Source organism: Perca fluviatilis, chromosome 6, assembly GCF_010015445.1.
Source record: "Perca fluviatilis chromosome 6, GENO_Pfluv_1.0, whole genome shotgun sequence".
Lineage (NCBI taxonomy): Eukaryota > Metazoa > Chordata > Actinopteri > Perciformes > Percidae > Perca > Perca fluviatilis.
In genome coordinates, this window is record NC_053117.1 from 7,806,158 (window position 1) to 7,821,124 (window position 14,967).

A 14,967-nucleotide genomic window follows, 5' to 3' on the forward strand; every position below is an offset into this window, starting at 1 on the left:
AGCTGCATGCAGCCGTGGATCAGAGAGAAGCTGATTTTGTTTTGGACTCTCTCTGAACTCCATAATTCTGTTTTTCAAGAATTTAGTTTGACAGTATTTCCACAAGTCACGGTCTTACAAATGTCAGATTAATGCAAATCATGAAAAAAAAAATATTATATATATATATATATATATATATATATATATATATATATATATATATATATATATATATATTATGCTTCACCTTTTTAATACACAATACACAGTGCCTTTGCTTTCCCGCATCACCACGCTGAACACTCCTAACTAAACATAGATCTCAAGGATATATAAGGACTCGGCCAAATAACTTGGCTCCCATCATTTCCAGTCTCCTTCTGGAGTATCATCAATCATCATGAAACACTTTTCCTTCCTCCAGCATGCAAACAAGAGCCATGTTCACAAGACAAACACAACAGTTTAACACTGGGGACATGTTGGATGTCCCATTGATGACAAAGCAAAGACATATTCATAGCCCTAATCATAATCCATAGAGATGAACTATGGTAAACAGGCAGAGAGGGAGTGACAGATGTGCAGCTGAGACAGTATCACAGCATCAGAGACTCACAGCCACAGAAATAATCGTGTGGTCTTATTTCACCACACGAGAACAACACGCACTATCAAAAGGAGAGGGAACATTCCCTTTGGGATGCTTTTACAAATATTTCGTTTTGTTGTTTTTACGTTTGGCTTGCTATCATGACATGGATGGACACAAAAGCACTGCCTTTTCACTTCACAGCAGGACATTTAATATGGGGGAGAATGAGCTTGCGGTTGGTTCTGAAAACCATCAAAAGTGGGAAGTTGCAATCAGAGAAATAAGCTTTGGATCCATTTTGGGTCCAGTATCTGCTATGAGTACCACAGATAAAATATCACTTCTGTTTGCCTGACGGGAATACATTTAGACAGCAATTCTAAAAAATCAAAACCAAAGAGTTCTATTGATTTGTCCCAGAAAGAGCCGGAACTAGAATAGTAGCATCCATAATTCCTCATTTCACCACTGGGAAAAAGGCAAAGTGCTGCCCAGCCTGGCACATTGACTGATCATCAGTGTGTTTAAATAGCTTGTACTGCTCTGACAAGGAAAGAGAGAATCAGATCCCCACTTACTGTTCCCCACTGTGAACATATTGACCATCACCACAAAGATCAGTCAGCTGATGGACAGAATTTAGATCGCGAGCTTCCAGAAATAAACACCGCATAGCAAATGTGTGTATCGATCTAACTTAGAAACAGATATTTAAACATCAATAATTCACCACAGAGCAAAAAAAAAAAAAAAAGGTACAATGAAGGACAGCCTTTCTGTCGCCTCTCTAATGGTTGTATAGATCTGGAGAGAAAGGTTGCACCTTTGGAAAAGAAAGCAGCAGAAGATGCCAATGTGAGATGTTGTTAAAAGCTTGGCACCACTTTATGGCTCCAGGAAACAGATTCTCCTGCGGACTGTGCGGTCACTGGGGAAACAGCGGTGGCACCCAGCGAGAGCAAATACAGGGGAACTGGTTAAAGAGTGATGGCTCTTCAGACACCGGATGTAGTGACCCCAGCCTGTGGCCCTTGTAGTTTTCCTCATTTCATGACAGGTGGAAAAAATCTTAGATAGATTTATCTGTAACGCACTTCACAGAGAATCTTTGGTGACATTTAGTTCTCCACACTACAAACTCTCTGTCCGTCACTCAAATCCTATTTTCATCACATGATTTATTTAGGTTTTCAATTTCTGATACTGAGCCACTATGTTACTGACGCATTCCAGAAAATGTTGAACTTCGATAAAGACTCCTAAGGGTGATTATAAAGCAGGTTCAGGTGCTAAATACAGTGAAAGTATCAAAACGCTCAATCCGTAGAGAAATGCACACAGCCCGTATTTAGAATCTGTGCTTTTAAACAAGCCTTCCAGGACTTCTATACGGTTGTGATGTAGAAAATGCAGCTACAGTGCCGATACAGTCATTCCCCGGCTACAACACCAGTGCAGAGACTCCAAGAGTGCAGATGCTAAAGACCTGGAAACGCTGACTAATCAGGCAGACTGGGCCTTTACGGGAGGGGAGCTTAAAGTGTCCGGCGCTAAAATGGAGCGTTGCAGACAGAGGGTGAATACAGGTATATTCAGACAGACAGTTGTGAACATTAAAGCATGTACACATGTTCTAGTAGAAACCCAAAATACAACTATGAACTTAAAATGAGCATGATAAGGGAAAAGATTCTAAATCAAAATGCATGTAGCAGAGGCTAACATATCTTGCATCAAGCTCCTGGACCCTACATTTCCCATAATGCTGTTTGTAAAGCAGGATTTCTGTTAAAAAAAAAAGAAAAAAGAAGTCTACAGCTGTGTTAGCTCTACTAAGGCTGTATTGTAGGCACAGCGGTGCTTTGAGCTAAATGTGCAAACATTTGTTGTCTCCAACCTAAAACCATGGTTACTCACATGATGTCACTTGAGTAATTTTCTCCTCCAGAGCCACAGAAGACATTTAACAACTGTTTTCACAGGCTGTGTTGTACTCCCTGTGAGTAGCAAATTGACTTTGACACGTAAACCTTAACCTCATACTGTAACTGGGGCATATGTTATGTCAAATGCAGACAATGGCTGTGTGTTTTGGCAACCTATCAAAAGAAAATGTTAGCAGACACATCATCATCATCATCATCATCACATCCTGGGCCATCTGAAGTGTCTGCTGCATTTGGGAGGCCCTTCCAACCACAGGGCTGGTGGAGGCAGTGAGGCCCACCGGCACTCGTCTCTGATGTGTTGTAGGGCAGCCTAAAATTAGTGCCAGTCATTGAGCAGGGTAGGTCAGAACTGGGCCGCCCTGCCCAGCACACCTACTAATCAGCGTGTGTTGAAATAGCTCAGGGTGGTTAGACTACTGCTTGTAATGTGCAGCATAACAGGGAGAGAATCAAAGTCCAATAATTGTTCCAATCTGTGACAATGAACATAAGACAGCGAAGCACATGTAAACATTGGCTATACATGGGATTAGCTTTAGTGACGCAGAAGAGAACAACAGCATGTCTAATATTATACAGTAGCTATTTAGCCCTAGTTGGTTATTTTATTGGGGAATCATTTTGATCTCACTTGTTTTAAAAAGCCCATAATTCATACTGGAGTCTGGCCAGCCTCACATAGCCTTATGTTTGTTTTTCACAGTGAACACAACTGCTGACACTGCTTATTATTGGCATATGATGAACACACTTAAGAAATGTAATCAGCCACATGAAGAAAAAAAAAAAAAAAAAAAAAAAAAAAATCACAGTGACCTCCAGGTATGATCAAATATTCATTTGCATGTCTGAACAGAATTAAATATTAGTGAACAGGCCTTACCTGATGTGCTTTAATGTGATTGGCTCAATCATAATCTGCCCAGCAACACAGGTTTTACAGCACGTTTGCATTTAACAAGTCGATTAAAGCTAACGTTGTGTGGGCTCAGTATAGACCCACAAACTTTGTTTACAATAACTTCCGGACAGAAAACTCCTGGGGCCTGTATACAATTTAACAGCGCTGAGCAAACAGGGACGAGGAACAACTGGATATACTCTCATCTCATTCACCTGAAATGCATGTTTGATGCTTTCATATTTCAACATTTCACTAACATTAGGTTGGTGACCTAAATTACCTGTTGGGCCACAGACTACAGGAAATGACACCACCCAAACTAGCAGTCGGTCCGACCAGCGGCGAGACGTTGTTCGTAACGTTTGATTTGGTTTTTTCGAAGATGCTAGCAAAGCAACACAGTACAGAAAATAAGCAGGGCAGCAGCGTCAGATAGGTCGGACCTTCGCGTTACTGTAAACGTAGTCTCGCATTGCCGGACGTTCCTCCACAGCGCTGCGGAGGAGGGTCTGGCGAGTCCACACAGCATTCCGGCATGGGAGAAAAACGTGCTCTGGTTTATTGGCATTTCTTTAAACCAATCACAATAGTCTTGGGCGACGCTAAGCGCCGTATAGAGACACGGCGCCGCTGCAAAATAGCCTCGGGAAGGAACTTGTTTTGGTGGAACGTGTGTACGTTCAAAGGTTGTTTTAGTCGTGCAACAGAAAACTCAGATTGGACAGATAGTCTAGCTAGCTGTCTGGATTTACCCTGCAGAGATCTGAGGAGCAGTTAACCATAGTCCTCAGAAATCCACCGGAGTTTAAAATGCCAACACAAAGAAACGGAAGGTAACGGATTTCCGGCCTAAATGAGTGAAATCCGGCGGAATTTCCGTCCGTGACGGAGAAATCCCGGAAGTGGAACGTCGTGGATGTAGCCTACTGTAAACGGAAGGCTGGAAGTGACAACAGAAATAAATGTGCGTCTATGCGCTTTTACCTGTGTTGGTTATATTTTTCTCATGCCATCAACCTGCCAGCTGTCTGTCATGATCTGGAATAGTGGTTGTGTCATTTTACTTGTCTATGCTAACGGTACGTGTTCTTGTTTTATGCGTATGTGTTGTATTTCCGTAGCTTTCTTAAAAGGACAATTCCGGCGCAAAATGAACCTAGGGGTTAATAACACGTGTACCGAGTCGACCATTCTCTGGGATATGTTTTCATGCTAATCGAATGTGTCTCTAGCTAGCTCTAGCTTGCAAACCGCTGATTAGATTATAAAGCTAGTCGTCGGGCCATGGGTAAAGTAAAAAGAAATCGCTATTTCTATACCACTAACAAGGCTCGAAATAGCAGTTTATTAAAAAGATAGATTATAAAGACGATAGTGTTCACGTATACAAACAGGCGCCATCTTGGGAAAACAGTCACGACCAGTCGAACGCCGTGCTTGAGCTATGTTACTGGTTGCATGGCGTTCGTCACTCGACTGGTCGTGACTGTTTTCCCAAGATGGCGCTTGAACGCTACTGTCTTTATAAACTATCTTTTTAATAAACTGTCTGTACACTTACAAAGGCTTCGGTTTACATGTACGGACCCTCATTATGCTACCGTGGAAGTGTGGTGCTATTCTGAGCCTCGTTAGTGGTACAGAAGTAGCGATGTCTTTTTACTTTACCCGCGCCCCGACGACTAGCTTTATAAGCTAATCAGCGGTTTGCCCTATCTTGTTTCAAGCTACAGACACATTTGATTAGCATGAAAACATATCCCAGAGAACGGTCGACTCGGTACACGTGTTATTAACCCCTAGGTTCATTTTGCGCCGGAATTGTCCTTTAAAGTTTTCTTATAAAACCATCAACCTGCTAGGGACTGCAGATGAAAATTAGCCTGCATGGCTAAATCTGGCACATTTCCATGTCAGACTCAGTGCTCATGTTGATTAATGTGCGTTGTCCCTTTTAAGTAAAGAAATAAAAAAAAATTAAAAAATATCTAAAAAAAAGGTTGCTGATTTCACGTATACTCGCAATTCAAATCGACTGCCTACCCGGAAGCGATTTTTGTGTTGGCGTGACATCACTGTGATTCGGTCCACTGAATAAATAAAATCATCAGAGATTCAGAAATCATTTGCGCCTTTGAAAAAAAAAAAAAAAAAAAAAGGTGAGGAGGAAAAAAATACCCCCCGATGATGTCCCCAGGATTATCTGATCTTAGACACTATGGATTTATAATAGAAACTGTGTATTAAAAACTGGGGGCATGGAGTTAACTTTTTTTTTTTGTCAGGCTCTATCAACTCTGAGCAGTAACAAAAAGCTCCACGGGTCAGGCTGTGGTGAGAGAGGTGAACTCATACAACACTTAACATTTTATTAGCCGTTCCCCCCCCCCCCACACCCCACAAGCAGCTGAGACATTCCATAAACACTTGGCCTGCCAGCCAGCAGCACAGAGGGCCCTTTGAGTGGGACCAGGGAGGGGAGCTGAGCCTGCAGGACCAGAGGGGCTGAGGCCGAGCACGAGGGAGGATCACTGAGCCAGGGGAGGCCCGCAAGCTCATAAACATGCCAAAGATTATTTTTCTGTAAAAGGTTCATCTATGGTAGGTTAGAATGGGAACGGAGGAGCTAATAGGACAATCTTGGTGGACGGTCTTGTATAGTTTCTAAACACGTGTTTTTGTTCTGTTTTCTGATGGGGAGGAACAAAAAGAGTATTCATGGCTTTTAGTGTGAGAGCAGCTGGTGATGCCTGGCCTGGTGTACTGATGGCCTGCCAGCTTTTGACCACTTTACCCAGTACACTGCACAGAAGAACAGGTGTCTTACACACACACACACAGACACACACACACACACACACACACACACACGCAAACTTGGCTGCCCTCGAGGGCTGCCGGCACTTCCTCTTGTAGGCCTACATTTACTCTAGGAAAGGGAGAGGCTGAATTCTTCAGCTTCCCTGACCACCAAACCTCAGATGTTGATATATCCAGGTACAATGATAGGCCTGTCTGGGCTTCTTCTTTTAGGAACCTCAAATATTCATGAGTCTGCAATTAACCGGGAGTGTAGACCAGCACCGGCATGACTCCTGCTGAGGCAGCAAGTAGGGCCAATCCATGGACTGAGGCCAAGACATTCAGACAGCCTTCATCACCTTTTCAGACAGACAGTTTCTATTAATGTCACAGCCATCCCACCTGTCTACCTTCCTGCAAGCGTGCCATATCCTAACCTCAGATGAATGCATCCTAAAAGACGATATCCTGATTCTTGCAGAGGGAATATGATTAAACTAACGGGGAGATTTATTATTTCCCTTTTGGCCGACCTCTTCCTCTATGCCCTCCCGCTGTAATACGTTAACCATGAGACAGCCTACACACTCCGACCCTTCCAGAAAGCTTTGGCCACAGGCTTGTCAGTGTCATGATGATAATTAATTATGGCAAAATAGACCCATCAGAGACTTGGCCTCCTTAAAAGGCCCACAGCTAATCAGCAGCTCTATTCACAGCTAGGCTTGACAATTGCCCTAGATAATCAGAAACCAGGAGACAACACTCATTCTTCTATTCATAGAAAAAGGGTCCCCTGAGATGCGACAATTTTAGACTGGCCATTTCACTAAGATTTCACACAGCGATGCAGCTGAGTAGCGGCAGGACAAGTATGGGTTTGTTCGTGTCAGTTAGTAGGTGTTTCTAATATGAAGTCAGTCATGTTTCCCAGGCAGAGACATACTGCCACCATGCCAGACACTAAAACACTCACAGCAGCAGCGGGGACCACGTCAACTCTCGGTCTGCTGCAGCGTTCACATGTTCCATGACAGCGTGCAGAACATAAACATACGCGGCTAATCTTACAGTCCAGAGAGCCTCGTTTAGGTATTAACCACTGACTGTGTTGTACAGTTTATGCAGCTTTGTCTATATATAGTTACACAATACTCCGCCGGAGCACAAAGCATCTTTAGATTAAGTTAGCTTTACTAGGCTCATTTATTAGATTTGAGTGAATGCCGCAATGCTTTATGATAAATACAACAACCAAACACTTTCCAACTGCTCCCTTAAAGTCACTGACCACAACAAAGAGCCGCTAATTGCAAAAACTTGCTTCATACCCAAGCTCCCTGCCCAAGGCCTAATCCCACAACGTGCACGGTAATGTTATTACAACATCAGAAAAATAAATCCAGACTTCTGGTAATCCACAAAGCAAGGTCCACATGAGGCAGCTGTGCCATTATGTCAGCAACAAGTCTCCTCTGGACAAAAGCTGTACCTCAGGCTCTGCAGCATGGAGCTTTAAAACTGAATGTGTCAAACTGGTCAGGGTACATTAAAAAGGGAAACTCCCAACAGATTTGACACTTTAAAAAAGGGACAGTTTACTGGTCACGGGATGTACTGCTCTGTAATGTGCACGAAACTTCGTTATTGACCATAGAAAAAGTAGTTTGACAAAAAAAAAAAATAATAATAATACGTACATAACTCAGGGTCCACTTATTGGCTTTTTTTCCAGAGCTTTCAAGCACATTTCAAAGCCTTTATCTCCATAACAACTAAGAGTTGAAAGCTTTGGAAAAATCTAGTAAATAGACCTTGAGTTAACTTCTTTTTTTTTTTTGTCAAGCGGTATAATGTGTTGACTTGTTTGGTCTGATTGAACCGTACCCTGGAGCGTTTACGGTCCGTGTAACGCTTATGAGTTCAATTTTCTAAACACAAAACGGACATTCAGAAAAACAGAAAAATGGATTCAAATATCCAATTTTTCTTTTTTTTCCGCCTTGACAAATTAAAAAAGATTGGATCTTTAAACGGTTTTTCCAATTTTCTGTTTTTATTCAGAGGATCCGAAATTTACAAAAAATTACAAAATTGCGTCTGGGCTCCAATTATTCAATACTGCAATGATATTCTCTCCCTCGTACCGCATTTAGTTCCCCCCACTTGAGCACAGCAGCCAGACCTAAAGACAGAATGAGAATGGATGACGTGTTGGAAGTCGAATATCCAAAAACATTCAGCGTTCACCGAGAGGTGAAACGCTGGTCAATATTCAGCACAAACTTGAATCAAGATCGCATAGTGTCTATATTTAAAGTAAGTAAGTTTGGTGCTTTTAACTTAGTAATTATCCAGCGTTGACATGACTGCCCCAAGTCTTCTTGAATGACCGCCTAAACACATCCAGACACACCCACGACAACAGCCAATCAATCGTTGGTAACTAGCTAGGCGGAACGAGGGAGAGAATACCATACCAATTTTGTAATTTTCTAAATTTCTGATCCTCCGAATAAAAACAGAAAATTGGAAAAATGGGTAAAGATCCAATTTTTTAAATTTTTTCGAGACAAAAAAAAATGAAAAATTTGATATTTTAACCCATTTTTCTGTTTGTGTTTAGAAAATTGAACTGATAAGCGTTACACTGACCGTTTACTCCCTTGGTGCGGTTCATTTGGTTTGGTGTGAACGCTGGAATCGATCTCTGGGTGGGACCAACCAATTGCTTTCTGGTCCACCTCGAAGGGGGGGGGGCGGTCTCACACCACTGTCAAGTGAACTATGGAACTGGTCATTTCTGATGTGTTATTGAATGTTTTTTAAAACATTTTCTGAATATATTGGCTTAACATTTCTCAAATACCAGCTGTCTTACGAGGCATTTCTATGCGCGGTCCTCTTCAGTTTGCTGATCCGGTCCAGATCATCACCAATGTGAACAGAACCTGACGGTGCTCCATGATGCTCCAGTATCCAGGTAGAAATTGGGAGGGGTTTGTCTTTTTACTAGGGCTGCACAATATGAGGAAAATATCTTATTGCGATTATTTTTGATTGATATTGCGATTGCAATATGATTCACGATATTGAAGGGAATGATCATTTTTGTATCTATACTAATTTTCAATCAAAAATATAAAAATGTTACAAAAAATATAGTGTGATTTTAGCGCAGATCCGTACCAAATGAAGATTTTTTTCTTTAGTCTGTAGGATACACTTTGTAGGCCGGAACGTGTCTGCAGCACCACAATACAGAATGGTTTAACATATATTTTGCCTATATCAAATTATGGGCCCCTTCAATTTGGATATTGCACTAGTCCATATTGCATTTCGATAAAATCGCGATTAATTGTGCAGCCCTACTTTTTATCCGCCAACTGTATCACGACATTTCCACCACATGACTTTTGTTGACAATTTCTGGACCGTGAGTTTTGCATTTGTGAACGCAAACCGTCCCAGTTGGAAGATTGAAGCAACGTATCATTCGATTCAGGAACTGGACCTTTAGGTGTGAGCCCACCCTGCGGCTCTGGAGGAAGGAGCTTTGTCAAGTATGAGAAAATCACCCCAGAGGATGCCATAGTGATGTCATCAGGGTAATCAGCTTGGGCTTGGAGACCATAAATTAGGACTGGGTAAGGGTACTCAATACCTTTAAAAAGGTATCGACCGAAATAACCCAGTACCAAGTACTATTGAAACTTCTCCAGTCAAACGATACCTGCATTTGATCCTTTTAGATCTGGTTTCGTTTGCAACCAATCACAGCAAGCATTCCTCAATTTAATGCGACGTGTGATTGGGCCATTACTGCAGCAGCTAGGAGTGGTAGTTGCATTTTACGCATTTTAACGTTTTAACGTAATGGGTATCGAATGAAAAAACGGTATCAAAGTTATTGGTACCTGTATCCCTTTAAAGGGTACTGTTTTTGGTAACATCATTTTTCAAACAATACCCAGCCCTACTATATCACAAAAATACAATATTGATTGCATTATGGTTAATGTAGGATCGGGCGTTTTAGGACTAAAAGTCAGAATATCTCGGCCACTGTCGCATCAATTAGGACCATTCTTTCTTTCGCAAGTCCCACCACTTTATAGAAGTGCAGTTAGTGCTAAATCATCGGAGTGCAGTTTTAATATCATTCAAGTGAAAACTGATTTTTCTTTTAGTGTTTTTCACTAAAAGGTAACTTTTTCTATAAATAAATGTATTCATTCTTTGGAGAAATAGAAACTTGATTTTTCGGCAAAAATGAAACAAATGGCACAGTGGAATGACGCAGACCTAGGTCCAATGAATTTGGACATTTCAGTCATCTTCATTCTAGCTTACAATTGCACCTCCCGATTATATCACAGACTATCTGCTTGCTTGTCACATGCTTTGTGTCAGAGAGCTTTGGACTGAATCACCTTATATAACAACACACTATTCTGCTCATCTGTTTAATCTGACCCACAGTGGATAACACTTTTTTTTTTTCGGGGTAGAGGCAAACAATTTTCCAGCTCCAATCCTAATACGTGCTGTATATCCCAATCCCTCTTTGGCCTCAACCAGCAACAATATCCTCGTGTCCTTGTGTGTCGTTCACTATGAAAAACGTTCTCGCAAAAGGAACACGCACACCCGCCTCTCCTTCTGTCCTTGGCAATACCAAGTTGCCTAGACCACTCTCCTTATCCCACTTAACATTGTTATATTGTTAACATGTCAATACTCGGGCTTAATGAGTGATTCCCCTATTGTGTTCACGCATAACAACAGGAAACACTGATGGCAGGCGTTTTGATTGGAAGCCGCATGGCACACTTTAAGCCCCTCGATCCTCTTTTTTTGAGTGAGTGAGTTGTCAGGGCTTTTTCCTACCCGCCTCCCCGTGACAAAGACCCTCCCTAAATTGATCACGCTAGACGAACCCCTTTAAGTTAATTACTCGGCACCAAGGACAACAACACTGATGTGCGCTGACGCAAAAACACTCAGGGTGGACAGGGCCGAGCGACTGGGAAGCCCGGGGGCAGCCGCTGTCTCGGTCAGAGCATCTCTGTGAAGAGTGCTGCAGCACTCAGCGGGCCAAGAGCAGAAGGGGGTGAAAAAGAGAGGGCAGGCACTGCTTACAAAAGGGTAAAGAAAACACTCCTGGAAGAAGTGCAAAACACTGGGTAACTGTTAAGAATCCGTGTATGTAAAGTCCATCTTGTCAATCCCAGCCCCATCCTGGCAGGTTGACATTTTACAGGCTCCTACCGGTTTCTTTTTTTGTGACAAGACTGATCATGCTTAACTGGAATGGGTGAACCATTCTGACACACTCAATACGGATAAAAGCTGTGAGGAGATCAAATGAAATTCTCGTTAACAGGACGAGAAGATGAATTTTTATCAAACCCTGCCTGTTTTTTTTTGTAGGCCACTACAATCGTAAAAGCTCAGTTCCGCTCAAGTAAACCTGCCTAGAAAATGGCAAAAAAGAAAGTGCGTTTTAAAAAATAAAGTGCATAACATTCATGTCTCCAGAATACATTTTAGGAAGGATTGAGTGTATGAGGTCTAAATATTAGGTGCATTTGACACATAAGGGGACTTATTTTAGATCAAGGTCAGCCAAGGCAAGCACAGACATCTTTCAGACAGGGATTAGAAGGCCTTTAAATGTGCTTTTTAGTACTTTATCATCTCTACCCATTAAGAATGCTTTTCTGGTTTTTAATCCTGAAAATGAAAGGCTTTGAGGAGTCATCTGTGTTGTGCAGTGTGTTTTGCAGACCTACCCAGATCTCCTTGAACACTGTTGTCATGAGAGGTCCTGCTGGACGTGGTGGAGTCCCCATCACCGGGCCAGATCTGGCCCGTTTTATCGACGCCGAGGATGGAGGCCTCGGACACAATCACCTGCTGCTTCAGGCGTTTCTGAGACAGGGGTGTGGGCGGGCTGCTGCTGTCAAAGGACTGCTGGGAGTGCTGGGAGGGTGAGCGGCTTTTCTCCCTGTACATCTGAAAGGTGGTGGGGCTGGGAGACACGTGGCTGGACTGGCCCGAGGAGAAGTCCTCCTCGCTGGATGTTAAGTTCTCGTTGGAGCTGCAGTCTGGCGTGTAGCCTCCTCCTATTTCATCAAAGCTGCCGGGAGAGTAGGAGCGTCTCGGCCAGGTGAGGTGCGCATCCTCCTCTATGCTGTGGTCCCTAATGTGGATGACTCGGGTGTCCCCATCAGCAATCATTCCCCCAACATACACGCTGGTGTAAGGCTGGCACTCTGCTGGCTGCCGCTCAGACTTCTCCCCAGTGGAACGGATGACACTGTCTTTCAGGAAGTGCGAGCTGACCTCGGCGTCATCGTATGACCCGTTGTAGCTGCAGCTCCCCTCGGTGGATCTGCCTCTCTGAACACCCTTGCCAACGTCCCCTGTGGCGGCCGACAGGTTCCCTGGGAGGGAGTGCAGGGACCTCTTGCGCTCCATCTGCATGGCCTGACTGCCCAGGGTGCTGATCTTGTCGGAGACCTCCCTGTCGTTGACTTTGACCAGCCCTCGCTCGTGATGGTACTCCATGTTGACATAGAAAGGTTTCTCCTGGACGCTCCTCACCGACAACCCCCTGCCGTCTCCGGCCGAGTGGGAGTTGGCCCTCCTGATGCGCTCAAAGTTGGATCTCAGAGCTGCCACCGAGCCCGTGCCCTGTGGGAAGTCAGCAATATCTGACTCCTGGCGTACAGGTGACACCCCACCCTGCTGTTTGGCCGAGGACGCACCATCCACCTCCCCCTCTGGATGTGGTTTACACCTGGCTATCTTGCCAGGCTCTCTCTGCTGCTGCTGCTCCTCTGCTGTAGCCTCATCTGTGTTGGGCCTCTGGCTGTCTGGGCCACTGGGCAGGTCTCCATCATTCATTTGTGGCGTGCTTTTAAATCCCCATCGCTGCCCATCATAAGACTTCCTCTCTTTTGCAAGCAGAGTCTGCAGGTAGATCATGCGGAAGCGCTCCTTGTTTACTTCCTTCTCCAAGTGCCTGATAGAGGTCTTGCATTTGTCCAGCTCTTGTTCAATGTTCCCCAGCGAGTTCAGCTCCATGCAAGGGGGATCAGACTCAGGGAACTGGGCTCTCCATGCCGCCACAAACCCCACCGGTTCAACCATTGTTATTACTCTGACATAAACTATTCAACTAACAACACAAACATTTCTAAAGCATGAACTGCACTTGACTGTTTACAGCCTAAAGCTTCCATAGTGCTAATAGTACAGAAAAAGGAAAAGTGTTCTCCAGAGTAATTAAGGATCCACTTTACAGGGAGGAAAACCTGTTTAGTTTACAGTTTTTACTCACAAACACAGGAAGAAAATCCTACAGAGGCGAAATCACTGGTCCAGTCCTTTACTCCTTTTGGCACAGTCCCAAGAAGTGAGTTTATCCCTTGATCTCTTCTTCGTGCTCGTCTATTCTCTGGAGATCCTCTGTCTTCCTCTGTGCTTGGTGTCAGACTGACTGCCAGCTCTCTGGTGTTGTGGCTCTTCGTTGCAGCAGAAAGAGGAGGGGCTACATGGATGTGATTTAGGCTTCACTCCAAAAAATTAAAAATAAAATCAATGATAACGTTAAGTCAAAATGTTGTTGCTAGTCAGCAGAGTTCCCTGGTAAAGCTGATTACGACAAGAGGATATTCATCAGAACATATGTTGCCGAGGAAATGTTGAAAAACGCTATGAAAGCTACAAGCCATATGGTCTAATAAGGAAGAGAAACTGACATTTTAAAGGCAGTAAACGTCCCACAGCGTGATGAACGTGAAGGTTTTGTGCAGGAAGGCGTTATCTTCAGGCTGTTACAGGTCAGGTGGATGAAGAAAAAACGAGGTCCCGACTTTCAAAACAACTATCCTTTGTTGGTAGCTCAAATTCAGCCTTGATATTTAGCCCAAAAGGGAAAACAACTGGCTTAACATTCGCCCCTGTCCAACCTTAGCGCTAGATAGGTTTCTTTCTGACACAGCGCACTTGTCTTTTCAGTTATGCTGGGAAAACTGGATAATCCTACCAAAGTTCATTGTTTTGCAACCTGAAGCCGTGCCTTGGGAAAATATCGCCATCTGACGGTTCAAAAGTTCACACTGACAGAGGGGTGCGTTCAAACACAACGTGGTGCGTAGTTATATGCAGCATTTCAAATTCATGTCCTGTTTACAGACACATTTTCGGCGTTTAGTCATTTAATTTAATTTTACCTGGTAGGTATTAGCCTGATTTAATTCTTAAGATGTTCAGATTCAAGGAAAATACGTTTTGCATACCGATAAATAATAAAGGCTCTGTCAAATGAAATTGCCAGATGTTCGAATGCCATGACTGTGTAATATCTATAATTCTAGTGTGTCTAAGTGTTTATTTTAATAAGCAATTTTTTCGACCATAAAGCACATGCGGCCGAGTTTTCGTCGACTTTTGTACTCTTCTGTTTGTTGAACTAAGCGAAAAGCACCTTGCGCACATTTAGCGCAACAAAAACCCTCTTTAATCACACTGTCAAAGCTACTTCCTGTTAGCAACCAATCCGCGACGCCGTTCGTGGTTTCCATGGGGCTGTTGCATGTGCTGTTGACAACCAACAACCGCTGCCCTTCTGTTTGTTTGCTAGCTAGCTAGCAAGTTGAATAATTTAACAAGGCGAACTAACTCTATTGGAAACTTGTCTTTATTAATATTTGCCACCGTCA

At 43.3% G+C, this 14,967-nt stretch overlaps 1 protein-coding gene across 1 annotated transcript in view; it reads right to left on the reverse strand.

The window, feature by feature from the left end:
- The window catches only part of si:dkey-91m11.5 (PH_BCR_vertebrate and RhoGAP_Bcr domain-containing protein), a 53,667-nt gene extending 39,352 nt beyond the window's left edge, over positions 1 to 14,315 (reverse strand). Inside the window, exon 1 of the mRNA XM_039803849.1 lies at positions 12,031 to 14,315. Coding sequence (XP_039659783.1) covers positions 12,031 to 13,393 — 1,363 coding nt within the window. The 5' untranslated portion in view covers positions 13,394 to 14,315. The remainder of the gene's footprint in view (positions 1 to 12,030) is intronic.
- Positions 14,316 to 14,967: the final 652 nt, after the last annotated feature.